General features: G+C 39.5%; 1 protein-coding gene across 1 annotated transcript in view; it reads right to left on the bottom strand.

Moving 5' to 3' along the window:
- Window positions 1-687: 687 nt before the first annotated feature.
- The window catches only part of GRM4 (glutamate metabotropic receptor 4), a 320,041-nt gene continuing 303,352 nt past the window's right edge, over window positions 688-17,376 (bottom strand). The window contains exon 10 of the mRNA XM_088154016.1: window positions 688-785. Coding sequence (XP_088010142.1) covers window positions 688-785 — 98 coding nt within the window. The remainder of the gene's footprint in view (window positions 786-17,376) is intronic.

Below are 17,376 nucleotides of genomic sequence, written 5' to 3' on the forward strand. Positions count from 1 at the left end.
CAAAAAAATAAACTGGGTACCAAAGCTAACATATAATACTAATATTAAGTACATAAATATGTAATATAAATTGCATTGCTCCTGCTGAACCACTGTTTATTTGTTTATTAACTGCTTTAGTCAAAGTGACTCTAGTGGCTTATTGGCTCTAATGAAATCATGTCTTTGAAATCTTTGCCAAAAACTAAACCCATCTCTGTAAAATAAGATTTCTACTGACATCTAGCCAGAGGTCTAAACAATGTTGTAGAGGTAATGGGGCTCTTCAAGAGATCTGGATCAAGCCATGTCTAATTCCTAATAAGTATCTGAATGTTGAAGCCATATTTGTTTCTCCTCCCATCCAGCTGGCTCTTCTAGGTTTTCTCATTCAAATGACATCTTTCCTGTTAGTACAAGAAGGAGAAAGTTTAGTGTCCCTGATACTTTAAATTTATTCTTTGCCAATCCTTGGCATCCTTCCAAGCAAGTTGATCCATAGTAGTGAAGGTTGACTTTTGTCCTGTTTTATCAGAAGTCTATGAAGCACTGACAGTTTGCTGCAAGGAGAGCTTCCTGTGGGATTGATGTCAGCCTTGGTGCCAACAGAGTCCAATTGGATCTGGCATTTCCATTAACTCCCTCCCCTGACACCAGTCTCATTTTATGGGTTTCTTTGCCAGCTTCAGCCCTTGCAAATACTTATGCTTATGGGCTCATGCAGCAATCCTTTACTCCAGTTTTTGCTGCACAGCTATATCCCAGTCCAATCTCCTTTTTGGCTGGCATGCTCATCCTTAAGAAACCTGTGAATAGATTGCAATTTCATTATCACTTACCAATTAGGAAATGTGTTATTACATTTTGTTATCTTTAAAGGATTTTATGAAGCTATGAGGAAGTTGCAGTGAAGAGTAGATTAATCGGGGAATGTAACTTGTTGAGTGCAGAGTTAAATTTGCACAGGGGAGCTAGTCTTGAAATTAAGATGCATTCACATGTGTGCATGAGAGAGAGAAAAAATATGCATTTATCTACTGATTCAGAGAGAAAAATGTACTGACTCCCTTCTAATTTTCTGCTACAAACAGAAAACCTCTATGAGCTCTGCCATACCAACATCTGTTTCATTTGCAATAATTCCACCAGTTCGGTCACTTTAAAACCAACCCATTATTCCACTTTTATCATCTGCCAATCCTTGGTGTTAAGCTTGCATGGAGCCCTTTAAGCTAATCATTGCTTAGCCCCACACTATCCAGTAGCTCTGCAGACACCACCAATTAGGACTCACTCTCTTAGCTGCAGACTTCCCAGTCACCAGTTTACTCTATCCACACGTACCTTGCTCCAAATTCCAGTGTTCTGCAAGGAGGAGGAGGAGGAGGAGGAGGAGGAGGAGGAGGAGGAGGAGGAGGAGGAGGAGGAGGAAATATTGGCTCATAATGTGCCTAATCCCAACAAACCCTGATAGTGCTGAAAGCCAGCTAAGCTGCATTTAAGTCTCCCCCCCCCCCCCCCCAAGCTATGCTGAATAAATTGGAGGGGAGAAATAGGGATATTGTAGGTGTTTGTTTCAATACAAAAGAAAAGACTCACAGGATGGCCTCACCTCACTAGAATGCAAGTTTTCTTCATAGAAGTGCAGGAGGAAAGAAAAGAAAAACACAATTTTTCACAATGCAGTGAGGAAGTAGATTTTGAAGACCCTGCAACACACTGAGGCGGGTTTGCTGTCAATGGCGCACAATAAGCAGAGACTGCTTTAGTGTGTGATCAGGCTGTACAACTGATACAGTATCTGTCAGTCATTGATCTCTCTCCAATATGCCCCCCATCCAAGTATCCCACACAGGCATTCTATTTTGGCGATAGTTACTGATCTCGAATGATACTGGGAGATTCTTAGGTGCAATGATTCCTAAACTGGGGCACTTTCACTCTTCTAGCATAAGCCTAGGCTCCCTTGCTAAGAGTTCAAAATGACAAACGTGGAGCTGCCCTTTCAATGTTCTTCTCCCAGCAAATCCTCTTATTGCAGTTGCCGTGAAAGATAGTAACACAAAGTCATCCAGGAAGCTTCATAACTGAGACGAATTTTGAACCTGACTCTTCTGGCAGCCTGGCCTAGCACTCTATCAGCTATCTTCCGATAAAACCCTGGAGATCCTTTACAGCCGAGCTGTATCTGTGAAGCATATTGTGACGTTTTCCATTGCTCTGAGTCTGGTTTTCAGCAATGTAAATAGCACAGTTGGAGTTGAGGCCAGCATTTTGGAGCATTGCCTTGCAAAATATGGAACCCCCCGCTGAGCTAAGAGGATTTTGAAATGCTGGCAAGAGAGGGTGGGCTGTGCATTAACCCTCATGAATGAGCAGGAGTAATCCTAAAACTGTGCCGGACAATTTGCAGCAATCTATACACACACCCTTACACAAATGTGCCATACACATGCATTGCAAATTGACGCTGTTATGTTGCACCTTTGTGTACAGTCATCCAGGAGACAAAAAGACCACCTGGGGCAAGAACATAATTAAAATGCTAATAGATCTGACTCACAGAGAAAAGCTTTTCTCTCCGTGCCCTCCTGGGAATACATGTATGTACCCTTTTGAAATGATAACAAGATGCATCAACTGTAAACAGGAGCAGGAGAAAGGACCTTTTCAAAATGCTTTGCGGGGGTGTACGGGGGTGGAGCCAGGGGCCAGTATTTATCAGTGGAAAACACCGCATCTTGTTGGCAAGACTGGTATGAATTGGGGATGACATCCAGCTCAGTTTCTGGTAAAAGTTGGCTAAAGGTTGGGGCAAGCAACCTCGCAAGCAACTAGCTGATATGGTTAAGGAAGGAGTGATTCCCTCAGGACCATAATTAGACAACCTGATAGGAAAGTACACTGCTGAAGTTCCCAGGGGGGCCTGGATCTGGATTCTTATATGTTGTATGCCAGCCTGCCATCCACTATACCAGTGTTGTCCAAACTTGGCCACTTTAAGATGAGTGGACTTCAACTCCCAGAATTCCCCAGCCAGCCATGCTGGCTGGGGAATTCTGGGAGTTGAAGTCCACCCATCTTAAAGTGACCAAGTTTGGACAACACTGCACTATACCATGCACTGGAATCTCTTGTATATACAAACTCCATTGACCAGATCTAAACTTTAGTTAGAATAAGCACACTGAAATAGATATAGTTTGGTTGTGTTTAATTAAACTACGATTGATTTCAGTAGACTGTCTCCAAGGTCCTGATCCCATGACATGAACAACCCTCTGTTGCCCCATGGTCAGTCATAGACTCACCAATGTGTGCCAACAGCACACAATTGGAGCTGGTAGGATCTGCATTGAGTGGCCATTTTTATAGTCCTCACACTTGCTGAAAAGGAGGTTGGGAAGTTGTCACTTTCTGCTGACCTTCCTCTTCCTTTTCTCTTCCCAAACCAGAGAAAAACAAGGAAAAATCTGCAGTGGTACAATCAGGGTAAATGACATGCAAACAGTTTGGGGTGGGGGCTCTTACCCACCTCCCATCTGTGTTTGCTCATTCTTCAATTTGCAATCTCACATACGTGGCTGTAAGGGCTAAAAACCTAAACAGCTATATATTAGCTAGATTAGCTCCATTTTCACAAGGTACCTAGGATTTTATCTGACTCTCAGGATAGAAATAGCATAGTTAGCATGATGGTCAATAGTTCCCATGACATAGCTTACTAGGTGGCCTTAGTTTAAGCCTTTGCATGATTAGTTATGTTTAGGATTAAATTGAATCCCCTGGGAGTTGACTCCTTTAATTAATCCTTTTTGATGTTCCCCCACGACACATGAACCCTTTCACTGACATAGTTAAGTATATGATGAGATCAAAGCCAAAGTAAGTCTGAATCAAACAGGGAGATTAGACTTGAAGTAGCCTAAGTACTTCCTTCCAACTCCATGGGTGGATTTACACAATAAATTAGCCTAAAATGGGAGATCAAAAGTTTGTGGTTCAGTGTATTATGGGAACCCAGTCTTTGTCATAGCATATCTTTACATTGTACCATGTAATGGTTTCATTGTTGGGGCATGACTTGTTATATTAACCTAGATTTTGTGTGTTTTGTAACCCTAGCCTACAAGTCTATGATTTTATTCAGCCTCCATTGCTGAATGAATTCCCACTGCACTACTTTGATCTGAATGCTAAAGAATTATCTTCTAGTCTGCCATCTGTATATTGACCCTCTGTTCCTACTTCCAGAGTACGTGACATTTTTGGAGATTATGACAAGCAACTGACAAGCAATACACTTGGGGAAAGCTTTATTTTGTTTTTTCTAGCTAAATTCTGCATTCACCCTTCATGGAACATTTATACTCATGTCATTTGTCATTCTATATGCACGTGGACACTTTGAACAATATTTGAGATCGTCTGTATAAGAACAGTCATCTATTTAACTGGCCTTTAGTAGAATGTACAAAGTGAAATGTATATTTATCACTCTGTGTGGGTGTGCATGCACATGTGTACATTTGTGTGGTAGAAGGTAATGTCTGTATATTTCCCTGTTCACAGTTTTATCTGCATGCATATGCAAGCACACAGATAGAGTGTATGGTGGGGGGGAGAGGGAGAGGGAGAGGGAGAGGGAGAGGGAGAGGGAGAGGGAGAGGGAGAGGGAGAGGGAGAGGGGGAGAGAGAGAGAGAGAGAGAGAGAGAGAGAGAGAGAGAGAGAGAAAATCTGGCCCACTTTTACCAATCTTTTCAAGAACCAGAATGCCAGAATGTGATCGTGCATACCAGTTGGGACACCCCACTCCAAATATCAGTCTGAAAACTCCCAAGATTGCTAGAAGATGTCACCCTGAAATCTCATGCAATAACATTGAAATCTAATTAGATCTTGTGAGATTTCAGTGCTCTCCCATTATTGGTTTGTTCTGTCACCTGAGATCACCACATTTGAATGAGATTTGCCAAGCTTATGTGATTTAGGGCACAACTTTAATTTTTAAACAAGTATTTATTTTTTCTCTTTATTGGGAGGAGATTGTAAATGGTGTTTTAGGGGTGAGGGACTTTTTTGGGTTGGGACTGCACTCCAAAATATATGAAATAATAAATTTGATTCATTTTAAGTGCAGTTATAATCACATTGCATTAATTAAATACTATTTCATTAAATATGGTTTAATTGAATACTCCTGTTTTTTTAGTCCCCGGGTTAAGAATGCGCAGGTTACAGACAACCCATAGTTAAGAACAGAGCCTATTGTAGCGAAATTTGAGTTAAATACACAGTGGTTCAAGTTCATTACAGAATCCTACTTATACAACATTATACAACAATGCTGTTCCTGCTTACCTACAAATTCAACTTAAGGACAGACCTTGGGAATGGAACTTGTTCTTAAACTGGGGACTACCTGTACTTTTCTTTTTCCAATGCACTCAAAACTAGAGTTTAGTAGAAACTTGTAGCAGTCTGGTGATTGTCCCCAAGGCATTTTGATTACTTCACACGATCCAGAATCTGCATTCTCTTGCTTTCATGAAAAATAAATTTGATGACATTAAATTTGAGTGTAAAACTTACTACCTGAGCACATGGTAGGTACATTTAGTTCTGAGACAGATATGTCAATTGCTAGTCCTATTTGAAAGTTGGTAAATGCAGAATTGCCAGGCAATGCATCTTGCATATGGTTCCATTTAGTAGAATGACTGTGAAAGCTTACGTAAGCTGAAGTTTCATATATATTCAGAAATAGATATGAAGGTCTGGACAAGATTTTGGTAAATAAGTAAATGTTTGATATTTTACTATGTTTAATATGACCACAGCTTTTATTTTTGTAGAGCAACTTCTGGAGATGAGAATGAGGCAAGGAAATACAACTCATGAGTGCAAAACCAATTTTTTATTAGAAATATTCTGGTATAAAAATGATCATGCTCTACACATTGTCATTGAATAATTCATAAACATCCAGGCACTGAACTTTTGATTTTTTTTTTGTTTTTTATAATTTTTGATTGGTCAGTACATTGAAGCAGACATATTTCAATCCATATGGTCATCACGTACATTAATTTACCACCTATAGAAATCAGCACTTTGAACACAGTCTAGGTTTTGTTTTCATTTTTGTTGTTGATGATGGTTTTTTGTGTTTTTTTTTAAAGGACTTTTGTTATTTTTGTAACACAGAGAATTCAGTAAGGAGGAAACAGGGGAGACAGAAAAGAAAGCAAGGTGAGGAACAGATGACAAAGTCAGAAGTTAGGAATGAAAAAAGATTGAAAAGAAAAACAAGGGAAAAATAAGAGAAAAAAAAAGACTTCACAACCACAAACCATTTCACAATTTGGGGAATAAAAGGGAAATTTATTCAATCTTTTGCCAAGATACAGGGGAAAAAAATGCAAAAAGGATGCTTAAGACCTGTCCATTTCTTTCTGTTGGGTGTAATGTTCATCTCATTGGTTCCTCTCCCTCTAATGGAAGGCAGATATTTTTTGAGGGGTAACTTGGTTGGTCCTTCTACTACTGTTGGTGGCCATCTTTCTGAAGAGCTTCCTCCAATAGCCCAGTCACTGGAAACAAGCACCTATATGATGCCTTCATGGAATCAGATTTGGTTTTACCCTCTCCTCCACCATAATAACATCATCTGTACTGAAGAGTTCAGCTGCGTTTTCTGGTTCATCCTCCTCATCAGCCCTTTTCTTGTGGTCAGTTGCCACTGGCTGGGTTTAAATTGCATGGTTGCTATAGCTGACATATGTCTGTTTGGTAGCCAGAGCTGAAAAAAGAGACAAGGCACATAAATATTATCAATTAATTAATATACATGTGTCAGTTTCTGTCTAAATAAGGAACCTTGAGTGAATTTCCATGTCAGAAATGGAAGCCACTAACTCTGGGGTAAAATTACAAAGACACCAAATAAGTACATTTTAACATGGTTTCTTCTTCTTCTGATTCTTATATACAGTAGTGACCAGGAGAAAGAGTGGTTGCTAGCTTAGTTAAATGTTTATTAATATTATTTTAAATTTATTATGGTTGCCCACTCCAACAGACTCTAGATGGCTTACTACTTTGAAAAACAGTTAAAAACAGTTAAAAACATAAAGCAACACAGAGCCCAGATTAAAACAAACATAACAATAACAGAAACTACCACAGGACCCCCGCAAAACATTAACCCCAGGCCTGGGACCAGAGCCAGGTCTTAAGGGCTTTCTAAACCTCCAGGAGAGAGGGTGCTGTCCATGTCTCTGAGGGGGATGTTGTTCCAGAGGGTGGGGGCTGCGACAGAGAAGGCATGCTTCCTCAGTCCTGCAAGATGACAGCATTTAATAGAAGGGACTTGGAGTGTACCAATTCTGCCCGAACATTCTGGGAGGGCAGAAACAACTGAGACAGGAAGTCCCTCGGATAACCAGACCCTATGCCATGAAGGGCTTTATAGGTGGCAACCAGCACCTTGAATTGCACCTGGAAGCCAATTGGTAAGCAATACAGCTTGTGCAGCAGCAGGTTCACATGGGCATACTGAAAAGCATCTGCTATTGCTTATGCCACTGTATTTTGAACCAACTGTAGCAATCCGGATGATCTTCAAAGGCAGCCCCACTGCAATAATCCAGTTGTGAGGTGACCAGGGGGGTAAGTATTTAAAGGACCTCCCTGTTGAGGAAAGGTAGCAACTGGCACATACAGTAAGATGAATCTGTGCAAAGGCTGCCTTGGCCACAGCTGCCCCATGCTCTTTCAGCAGGAGCTGCAAGTTGAGAAGGACCCCCAAGTTGCACACCAGCCTTGAATGGGAAAGAACTACCTCCCCCAAGGCCAATGATGAAACAGTTCCTGACCCTGGGGGGCCAAACAGCCAAAGCCACTCAGTCTTCCAACCCATCCAGACCCAAACAGTCTCCATTCACTAGGTCAGTACATCGATTAAATATGTGCGTATGTTTTTCAACTTCCAGGCTTCTAACCCCTCTTTGCAGAATTCTTGCTACAAATACAGATATTGGCAACTCTGTCTTTCTTGTTTTCTAACAATTCTAACTTTATTAACTAATCTGGCTTATTCAAAGCCTACATGAATATATGCATGTGTTTCCATGCACATTTCCCCAACTTAACACACGGACATTTCCTAGTGTCCCTTGGGGGGGGAAAAACAAATCTACGCATTTTAAAAAATGAATACAATATTGTGTATTTTTTATAATATACATATTTTGTACATATTTTCCACTGCGCAGCACTTGTTAATATACATGTGTATATTATAGTTATAAACCAAGTCTCAATGTTCTAGAAAGTATTCATTTCATGTGCATAATGTAGTGTAGATTCTACAATATATTGATGAGATCTGAAAAAAGTTTGTATAACCTTACTCAGACTGGTAAGTAAGGCTAATTGAGAACCAAAGGAAATGGAATCTACATTCCTCAAAGCAGCTTTTTTAAATCTGGCCTTTCAAGATATGTTGGGAACTTATTATCTGGGGAAAAATCAGAGGAACAGACAAGAGGAAATGCAATATATCATGCAAGGAAGCAGCAGTGCTTGGAGAACAAGGCTCATGTTGAGCAATTTATTTCTCCCCTGGGGTGTAATATGCATTAAATGGCAAAAGATAAAAGAAGGACAAAGGGAAAAGGAGGGGGGAGTTTGTGATGAGTTGCTCTTAATTAAATACCCACTTCCAGAAGGGAAGCTGACGTTTGTGAGATAACAGATTAACCTCTATTATGGAATTACATCTTTTTGCAGGACACTTAAAAATGATGCAGGGACAGCAGCTTCAGCATTGTGATGGAAAGAATATGCACCACAACAGGAAGGATTCTCTCTGGGAAGATCAGGGGAAAAGGCCCTGGGGTGTATGGTATAAGCAGTTACATTGAGATAGAGGGTTTTGTCTGGAAAGTGACATGGTACCATTTATCTTCAGCACTGATAAGGTAAACACTAAAAACCAAAAGTATTGTTTCCATGAAATGTGCGCCTTCATTTCCATGTAGTCAGATCAGCACCATGGTCTAGAGTGGGTAAGAGTTCACTCTTTATTTCCAGGGATTCTCACACAGTGGCTGAAAACCAGCTGGAGGTGGTCACAAGCAATTTAGGTCACAAATGTACTTCAGATCTGATGAAAGACAAAATGGAAGCACTCTCAAAACTTGCTCCAGGCTTTGCTTCTTACTTTACCTGAGCAAGCCCGTAGGCAGTTGCAGTACTGCAAAATGTGAGAATCCTTGTGATATACAGATTAAATGCAATTTTTAAAAGAGAGTGGCATATTTATTTCTAACCTTAATCTCAATGAAATCACTACTTTTATTCAAGTGGAGTCACACAAATTTGTTTATTATTTGGGGGGGAACATGGTACCACAAATTTTGAGAACCCTTGCTTTATCTCATGCCATATCTCTATTTCAAAAACTGAGTGACTGCTGCATCATCCCTTCACTTTAATGAACCCATCTTGGTCCCCTTGGTAGTAGTGGCTCCAGGGTGAGCAACATTCATCAGGGTTGTGCTGCATTTGGAAGAATTATGCTTCCCTTTCTTAAATACTAATCCAAATCAGACCCTGCCATGTCTACTGTCTATGGAAGGAAGCAAAGAAAAAAGAAATATTTAATGTAATTTGTAGTTTTGCCATAGTTGCACTATATGATCTCTTTTATACAATGGCTCTATGAAGCTAGATGATGTCAACTATTTTCCTCTATATTGCCTAAGCAGAGGCATTTTCTCTTCCTTTTTAATCCATTCTTTATTACTTCCCCCACTTTGTCTTTTGGTAGAGGGAGTTTTGTACCCAAATCATCTCCAAAGGCCATATTGCCCAGTTAATATATATCCCTCTTAAATCTTCTTATTTTATTATACACCACTGAATTTCACTGAAACTTATGTCAGCCTTGACACTTAATATCATTCTTTGGTAAAATTTCTGTATTGTATAATTTAAAGAGGGATCTTCTGTGAAGTTCCATACTCACTGCCAACATTATCCTAAATCTTTTCACTGGGTTTCTTAATATGAACTGTTGAATGAAATGCTTTGTGATTATAAATCTGTTATTGATACTGGATATTGTGAACTCACCCAATGATTTGTCTTATTTAGAATTGATATATTTTAAATGAACTATAAGTGCAGTTTGATATTTGATATCCACTGATATTTCTATTTGAAATGTCTTGTTTGAACAACTGTTGAGTGCAATCTAACATAGAAAAAGCTGTATACAAATAAACAGACTACAGATATGAAAGAGAGAGAGAGAGAGAGAGAGAGAGAGAGAGAGAGAACTTTTTGTTGATTAGTTTCACTACACCAGAACCAGTACCCCCTTTTTTCACTCTCGTTGACTAGATCTTCAGGGATATACTCCTGTTGTTTCCCATCCTCCTAACTTTGGAAAATGGGTATTTCATGTCTGACAGCATATCTCACTTCTAATGTTCCTAAGATTTCTCCACCCCTGCATGATGAGTCTAATGCTGGAAGCAGAAAGCTGAATGGGGTTGGTGTTTCTTCACTTGGGATGACGCCTTTTTGACAAATGAACTTTATTGAAGATTTCAGGTGCTGTTATCCTCAGATAATGATTAGATGGGCCATAAGAAATGAGAGCTGACAGTGCTATTTGTTAGCCACAGTCTTTTCATAGCCAATCTGCCTTTAATCAGGGCCTGTAAATTATTTATTCTCTTGTTTATTTAAAGATACATGACCTGCCATTGACAGAGTGAAAAATGTCCCTCCCTTCCCTGGCAGGCATCTCCATAGCATCTCCTATCCCCAGCATCCAAACTGTGGTTGCTCTGTGGTATTCTTCCCCAAGTTGCCTTGACATTTCTCTAGCAAATCATGTCAGCTTCCATTTGGACTGAGTTGCTCTGTTCCAAATGTGAAACATGTAAGAATTTGAAAGCATCACAGACTGACAAACAGCTTCTTTTTCTGCCCTGCTTTCTATCTGAACTGGCTTCTATTGTCACATGTAGCAAAAGAGACCCAACTATTGACTTCTCCCAAAAAAACCAACATGGTGAGTATGATGAGAAAAGAAAAGACCTGCAGTTCATACTTTGATCAAGGTTCTGGCCAGACCCCAGATCTGTAAATGCGAAACTATTCATATAAAACTAATCAGCATTTATCATGTTTACTAGCCACTTGGCCTTTCTGGGCTGTTTTCAGTGCAACAACTATTCCCATGTTACCATGTTTATTTATTTTTGCAATATTTATGAGCATATTTATTTATTTTTACAATATTTATTGCCTACCCCAGTACTAGTTGACTCTGCATGATTCTTACATGCTTCACATTTGGAAAAAGCAACTAGTCCCCCCCCCCAAAAAAACATGTACATTATACATCAATAATAGAAAGCAATAATAAAAAAGAATTAGTTAGGTTCCTAAGTTATCAGCAAAAAAAGATTGGTTTTTGGAAAAACAAGACCCTGGAACATTTCCAGCTCTCTTAGTTTTAGTACTGAACTTTAATTTTAAAAAATACATAGTCTTATTTTAAAACAGACTATATAACATTAATATTAGCTTACTGACACCTTGGTCAAATCACTTGGGTTTATCATATACTTATAATATCTTCTTATAGGCCAAACCCAACAATCTGTCTGCCTCAGCAACCTGTTTCTGTTAAGTCCATAAGTGGACATGGAAATAGACTTCCCTGTGGCTTAATCCCCAAAGTAGTATTCAGAGTTAAACCATCTTAATATAGAGGTTTCACTCCATTATCACTGACAGACATTCTCTATGAATTTGCTTATTCCCTCTAAAAGACATCTAAGGGCCAAATGAAAGTGTTATAAGAGAGTGTCAGATTTTTTTAAAAAGACTTATGAGTAACCATAGGAAGGAGGACTTTCTAAATTTCCTAATCCTAACAACATTCCTGCCTGTAGGTAGAATATTCATTTAAAACCCCACGGACATAGAAATGCTTTCTTCTCACTGATTGTATATTAATGCACGTTTCTTCTTGGTTGTTTCTTGTCCATTTACGTCAATGGCAGGGCAAAGAGATGTGTAGGAAACCCAAAATACTGAAATAACTCTTCAGACTGTATTTTAAATGATTAGTTTTACTGTTCTGAATTAAAAATTTTGATCCATGTAATAATTTCAGACATTGCACCATTGTTTGGATAAGGTCCCCTCTATCTGAAGTGCCAAGAGACATTGTGCCCCACTACTACTAACAAAAGCAATGTGTGTATATTAACCAGATTAGGGCTGGATTAACCCTTTCTTTGGTACCTTCTTCCCAGTTTAAAAGCTATTAAAAAAAAAAAAGTCTTGTGTGATATGGATACCTATCTTTTTTTTCCTGCAAAATTCCTAACAGTGGTTTGGGAAAACAAAAAAGAAGAAATTAATTAAAGCTTTTCACCTCATATTAAGTTTAAACACTTTCCCAGAAGCGTGACCCCAACCAGGTTGGCTTCATCGGGAACTCTTCAGGTTTAATAACAAATGTTGAAAAATGTATCATGGATAAATGCATCATGGATTTCCCATGATACCAATAGTTTGGTCCTAAATGAAAAGATATTCCCATAGTGGCAAGGAAGCAGAACATTAAGTAAACAAATGGAGAGCAAGGGGGGCAAATTTGCTGAAGTTGCCACCAATTAATCCCTTCAGGTGACTGAAAATACGAGAAAGAAGAAATTGACAACTTTTTAAAACTATTTTTGTACTATGAATAATCTTTGAAATCCCTGCCATTTATCAATTTTATAAGTATATTCATATACTGAACTTTCTTAGTTTTTAGTTTGTTATTTAAGCAGTACATAGGGCAAAAGTTTAAAAATGCTGAATGGTGTTAATTCTGTCACGTTTCTGCTTAATCACTATAAAAAAACCCAAGTATTTCCTCCTTTCAAATTCTTTATCCTCTTTGATGTATAGTATCCTGTTCTGTAGCTTAGTACTAAACACAATGTTTGTTTGTTTATTCATTCATTTATTTTAAAAAATTACATAGCTGCCCATTTCAAATACATAACTCTGGACAGCTAACAAGGAAAAAATAATAATAAAACCCCTGTAAACAAAACAAAATATGCAGTTAAAGTAATCAAATACAGAACCAAGGCACTGTATAACAAACTTTGAATCCAAACACATCCTGGCCCTAATGCCTGGAGGAAGCCTTCTGGAGGGCCAGGAGGGTTGGGGCCTTCTGAATCTCAAGGGCAGATGTCACCACAGAAAAGACACATCTCCTCAGTCCTACAAGATGACACTGTTTGATAGAGGCAACCCGGCGTATGCCCAACCTGTTGGATCTGGTGGAACAGGCAAAGACCTTCTGGGATAAGTGGTCCCATAAGAAACCTGACTCTGTGCCATGTGGGGCTTTAAAGCAGTGATAACCAGCACCTTGAATTGCACCCAGAAACATACTGGGAGCCAATGAAGCTTGTACAAAAGTGGTGTCACATGGACAGACTTTGGCGCATCAAAAACTGCGTACACTGCTGCACTCTGGACCAGTTTGTTCGTTTTATTTACATGATTTATAAGGCTGCCCATCTCATGGCAATGAGTCTGGGTGATGTACAAAATTAAAGATTCCAAGTGTTTGAAGTTGAAGCTTCCTAGTGTTTTTTAAGGGCAGCCCCATTGTAGTAATCCAGCCCAGGCAATGACTATCCATTGAATTCCACAAGCTAAGTTTGTCTTTTAGACTGATAGTTAATATAATTCTTTAAAGAGTTTGCAGCAGTGATTATGTTACCTGAAAACCAAAATTTCTGGGCAGAGTTTCTCACTTGCTTAATTAAACACTTTTCTAATGCCAAAATGGAGCTTCTCTCTTTTTTATTTACCTCTTCCCTTTGCATTATCTCCATCTAGTTTGCTTTTTCCTTTTTTCCCCCTTCCCTTCCCAGTGCAACTGTTCTTTTTTGTTCTTTATTTATTCATTTACTTAAGCATTTGTACCCAATACCCAACTCAACAACATAACTCTGAATGTCAAACAAAAGGAAAGAAAAACCATAATCAACTAATACAAAACCATATAGCTTATAAAGACTTACTAAAACAATAAAATGGCAGTCAGAACTGAAACCTCCTATAACTCATCAAATTGGGAACTCTACTCTTCCTGATCCCAGGAACTTGGAGAAAGAGCCAAGACTTAACCACTCTTCTAAAAGCCTGCAAGGTCGAGGCCAACCATATGTTGGAAGGAAGCCGGATCCAAAGGACGTGAGTTACTCCCAAGAAGGCATATCTCCTGGGCCCCATAAGGTGACATTGTTTCAATGAGAGGACCCAGAGGGTGCCTCCTCTGTTGGATTGCATGGGACAGGCAGATACCATTGGGAGTAGATGGTCCTGCAAGTAACTCTTTTTCTTATGGAAGAAGTGAGGGGCACATGTATATGCATATGTGCAGTTTGTTTCTCATGTATGACAGCATGTAAAGTAAGCATGAGATAATATATGCAGACAGGGAAGCAGTTTATAAATGTGGTGTCTTCTTTTATAGGCAATTAATTGTAATCATTAATTATTACTGTAAGTCAATTAATATAGATTTGTTTTTTGTCTTGACCTATATATGTATGCATATGTGCACACACACAAATACACATTTATTCACATAAATGTATTCATATGCACATAATTACTGTGAAGAGAAAAGTCTTTAGGATTGATTTCAGCTAGAGTTGGCAATCCTGGGCAGATAAAATAGGAAGGTTTGGCATTGCACACAATTTTTGTCTGCATTTAACTTCTCTTTTTTTCCCTTTATCTGCTCTTCCCTTTTCATCAGGATCATCATAAATTCTCCACAGAATTAAATCACAGCCATGACTCTGAATCAAGGTGCCTGAAAATGTGTAATCAGGAAGGTGCACTATACATGATTAATTCTGGAACACCCGTTTTGGCCCTTGATATTTCAATTCATGGCATGGCAGGTTGATTATTATCGGATACACCTGTTTTAAAAGTGACAGAGAATGAAGCATGTTCAGTAAGTGTGGCTTCTTTCACTGAAGCCAGTAATTGCACCCTTTAACATATTTTAACCTCCATGTTATAAAAATATGTGTGGATGTGAATATGCATGTAATTCTCTGCTAGGGTATGTATCTGAGAACATTCGAAGAAGCCAATTAACTAAGTGCCTGATTTGCAATGTAGAACGTCATAAACAGCAACACATGGCCATTAAAACACTTGTGATAAGGATATATGAAGAGTCATCTTGAAAGTCACTGACTAATGTTGACTCTGCAAAATAACACATTTCTCAGCTCAGAAATGGGTCTCAGTAGCATCCATTGCTTTCTCAGGGGCAGCACTGGAAAGGAGGAAAAGATCCTCCATCTTATCCTATCTGCTGATTCAGCAGCAGGTAAGAGGAAGGGAGACAGGTAGCTTTGAGGGAAACAGAGGGGTAGGTAGATAGGAGGGGAAACTCATTTCACAGGGGATTTAAAACAGGATCAGAAACATATTGTTAGCTCTGCAAGATAGTCCTGACAAGAAGCACAACCAGGAGCACTGGCTCTATCTTTATTGTAAAGTTACATTAACAGAATCTTGCAAGACTGAAAGTGTTTTCCCTCTCCTTTTCTTTTACTCTCTGGAAAATTAGGGAGGGTCCCTTCTGAATGCTTCCCATGCCTCCTCTCCTTCTGTGGGACTTTTCTGCTGGCTGTCCAGTCTGCAGCTCTCCCTCCTGTCTCCCAAGGTCATTCCCACATTTTTATTTTTTTTTTGTCTGCGCTCAGTCATTGCTGACCCTGCAGTGACTGCTTGGACGAGTCCTTGCAGTTTTCAAGGCAATTGTTTTTCGGAAGTGGTTTGCCAGAGCCTCCTTCCTAGAGCAGAGCCCAGCTGGCGAGCGCAGGAGGCGGGGTTTCTGTTGCTTCGCGCCTTTTTCGGGCGCGCGCAGTTTTTTTTTTTCGCGCTTACCGGCAACTGCTCCCAACTCCTTTTTGCAAGGCGCTGCCAGCATTTTTCCTCCCATCGGAGTGAGAGTACCCATTTATCTACTCACGTGAGTTTTTGACCTGTTGGGTTGACAGGAACTGGGGAGGAAACAGGAGCTCACCCTGTTTAACGCAAAGGCTGGACTCGAACCGCTGAAGCGTCGACCATTTCTGGCCGGCAACTTTCAGCGTCATTAGGCCGCTGCGCCACCGTGTCCCCCTCATTCCCACATACCATTACACATATGTTCTTCCAATGACACCATCTGTAGTATGACCAATTAATCAATCAAGATTGCTTCCAAATTTAGCAAAATGCCAGGGTTCCAAGCCTGTCTGGCATTTCAGTCAGTGCTGCAGTGCTGCAAAAGAGGGGCTATAATGAGATTACTCACAAATTCCACTGCCTGCAGTCGAGCCATTTGGGGTCTGGATCTGAGGATTTGGGGAGGGACTGAATAGTAGAAACACTAGCAGACTGGAAGTGCTGTATGGCAATGTTGGCTTCCTTGACTATCTTTCTGCTTCTGAATGAATTATTTCTTTTTGGTTAGAAGTATAGCTGCATTGCTTCTGAAAATGACAGCTTCTCACCAAGATACCCCCTCTTCACTTTAACATATAGGAATAAATAGTCTCTTGCTCCCCAGTTTTAATTAAATCATGGAGAAATGAGGGGAGGATGTCACCTGGGAAAAAAAGGCAATTTGTAATTCTACCCTTTGAGAGGACTTCCTTTAGCTTAGTAAAATAGAGTAAATGCAACTCTTAAAAGGTTCATATCCTGTTCCTGTGACTACTGGCATTTTACAGAGAACATATACCCAATGCAAATGCACCAGAATGAAAAATAGGTTAGTGACGAGGGTGACACATATGTTTGTGTATTTCTCTATGTACAGTCCAAAACATTGGAAACAATGCACACGTAAGTTCCACTGAAGAAAATGGGAGTTCCAGGAACTTGATGCTTAAATATCAACCTATGCTGGGTTTGCTTTTCTTCTAAACACAGTTATACTTTGCAAGGGTTCCCATCCCAAGGGGGAAAGAACAGGGTTGTCATGGAAACAGATTTCTAAAAGAAAAGGGTACATGCCTATTTTCACTTTTGTTTGTTCTAGGTTTACCAGTACGTGCTGCACGCATGTAGCCAACCTTGGAAGATCAAATACCATAATATGCCATGCCTGATCAACACATGTGTTTGAAGGAGGATTTAATTTTTTCTTTCACGTGCCAGTCTGTAAAGAAGTACCCCTTCTGTCAGGTTGTTCATTATTAGTTGATTATAGTATCAATTTTAATGTTAATTATAGCTATTTATGTGGCTTTTGGGGTTTCTTTTTAATTGTGTTA

The sequence above is a fragment of the Python bivittatus genome, unplaced genomic scaffold, assembly GCF_059951505.1.
Source record: "Python bivittatus isolate LINGU-HERP-01145 unplaced genomic scaffold, Pbiv_v1 ctg000700_np1212, whole genome shotgun sequence".
NCBI lineage: Eukaryota > Metazoa > Chordata > Lepidosauria > Squamata > Pythonidae > Python > Python bivittatus.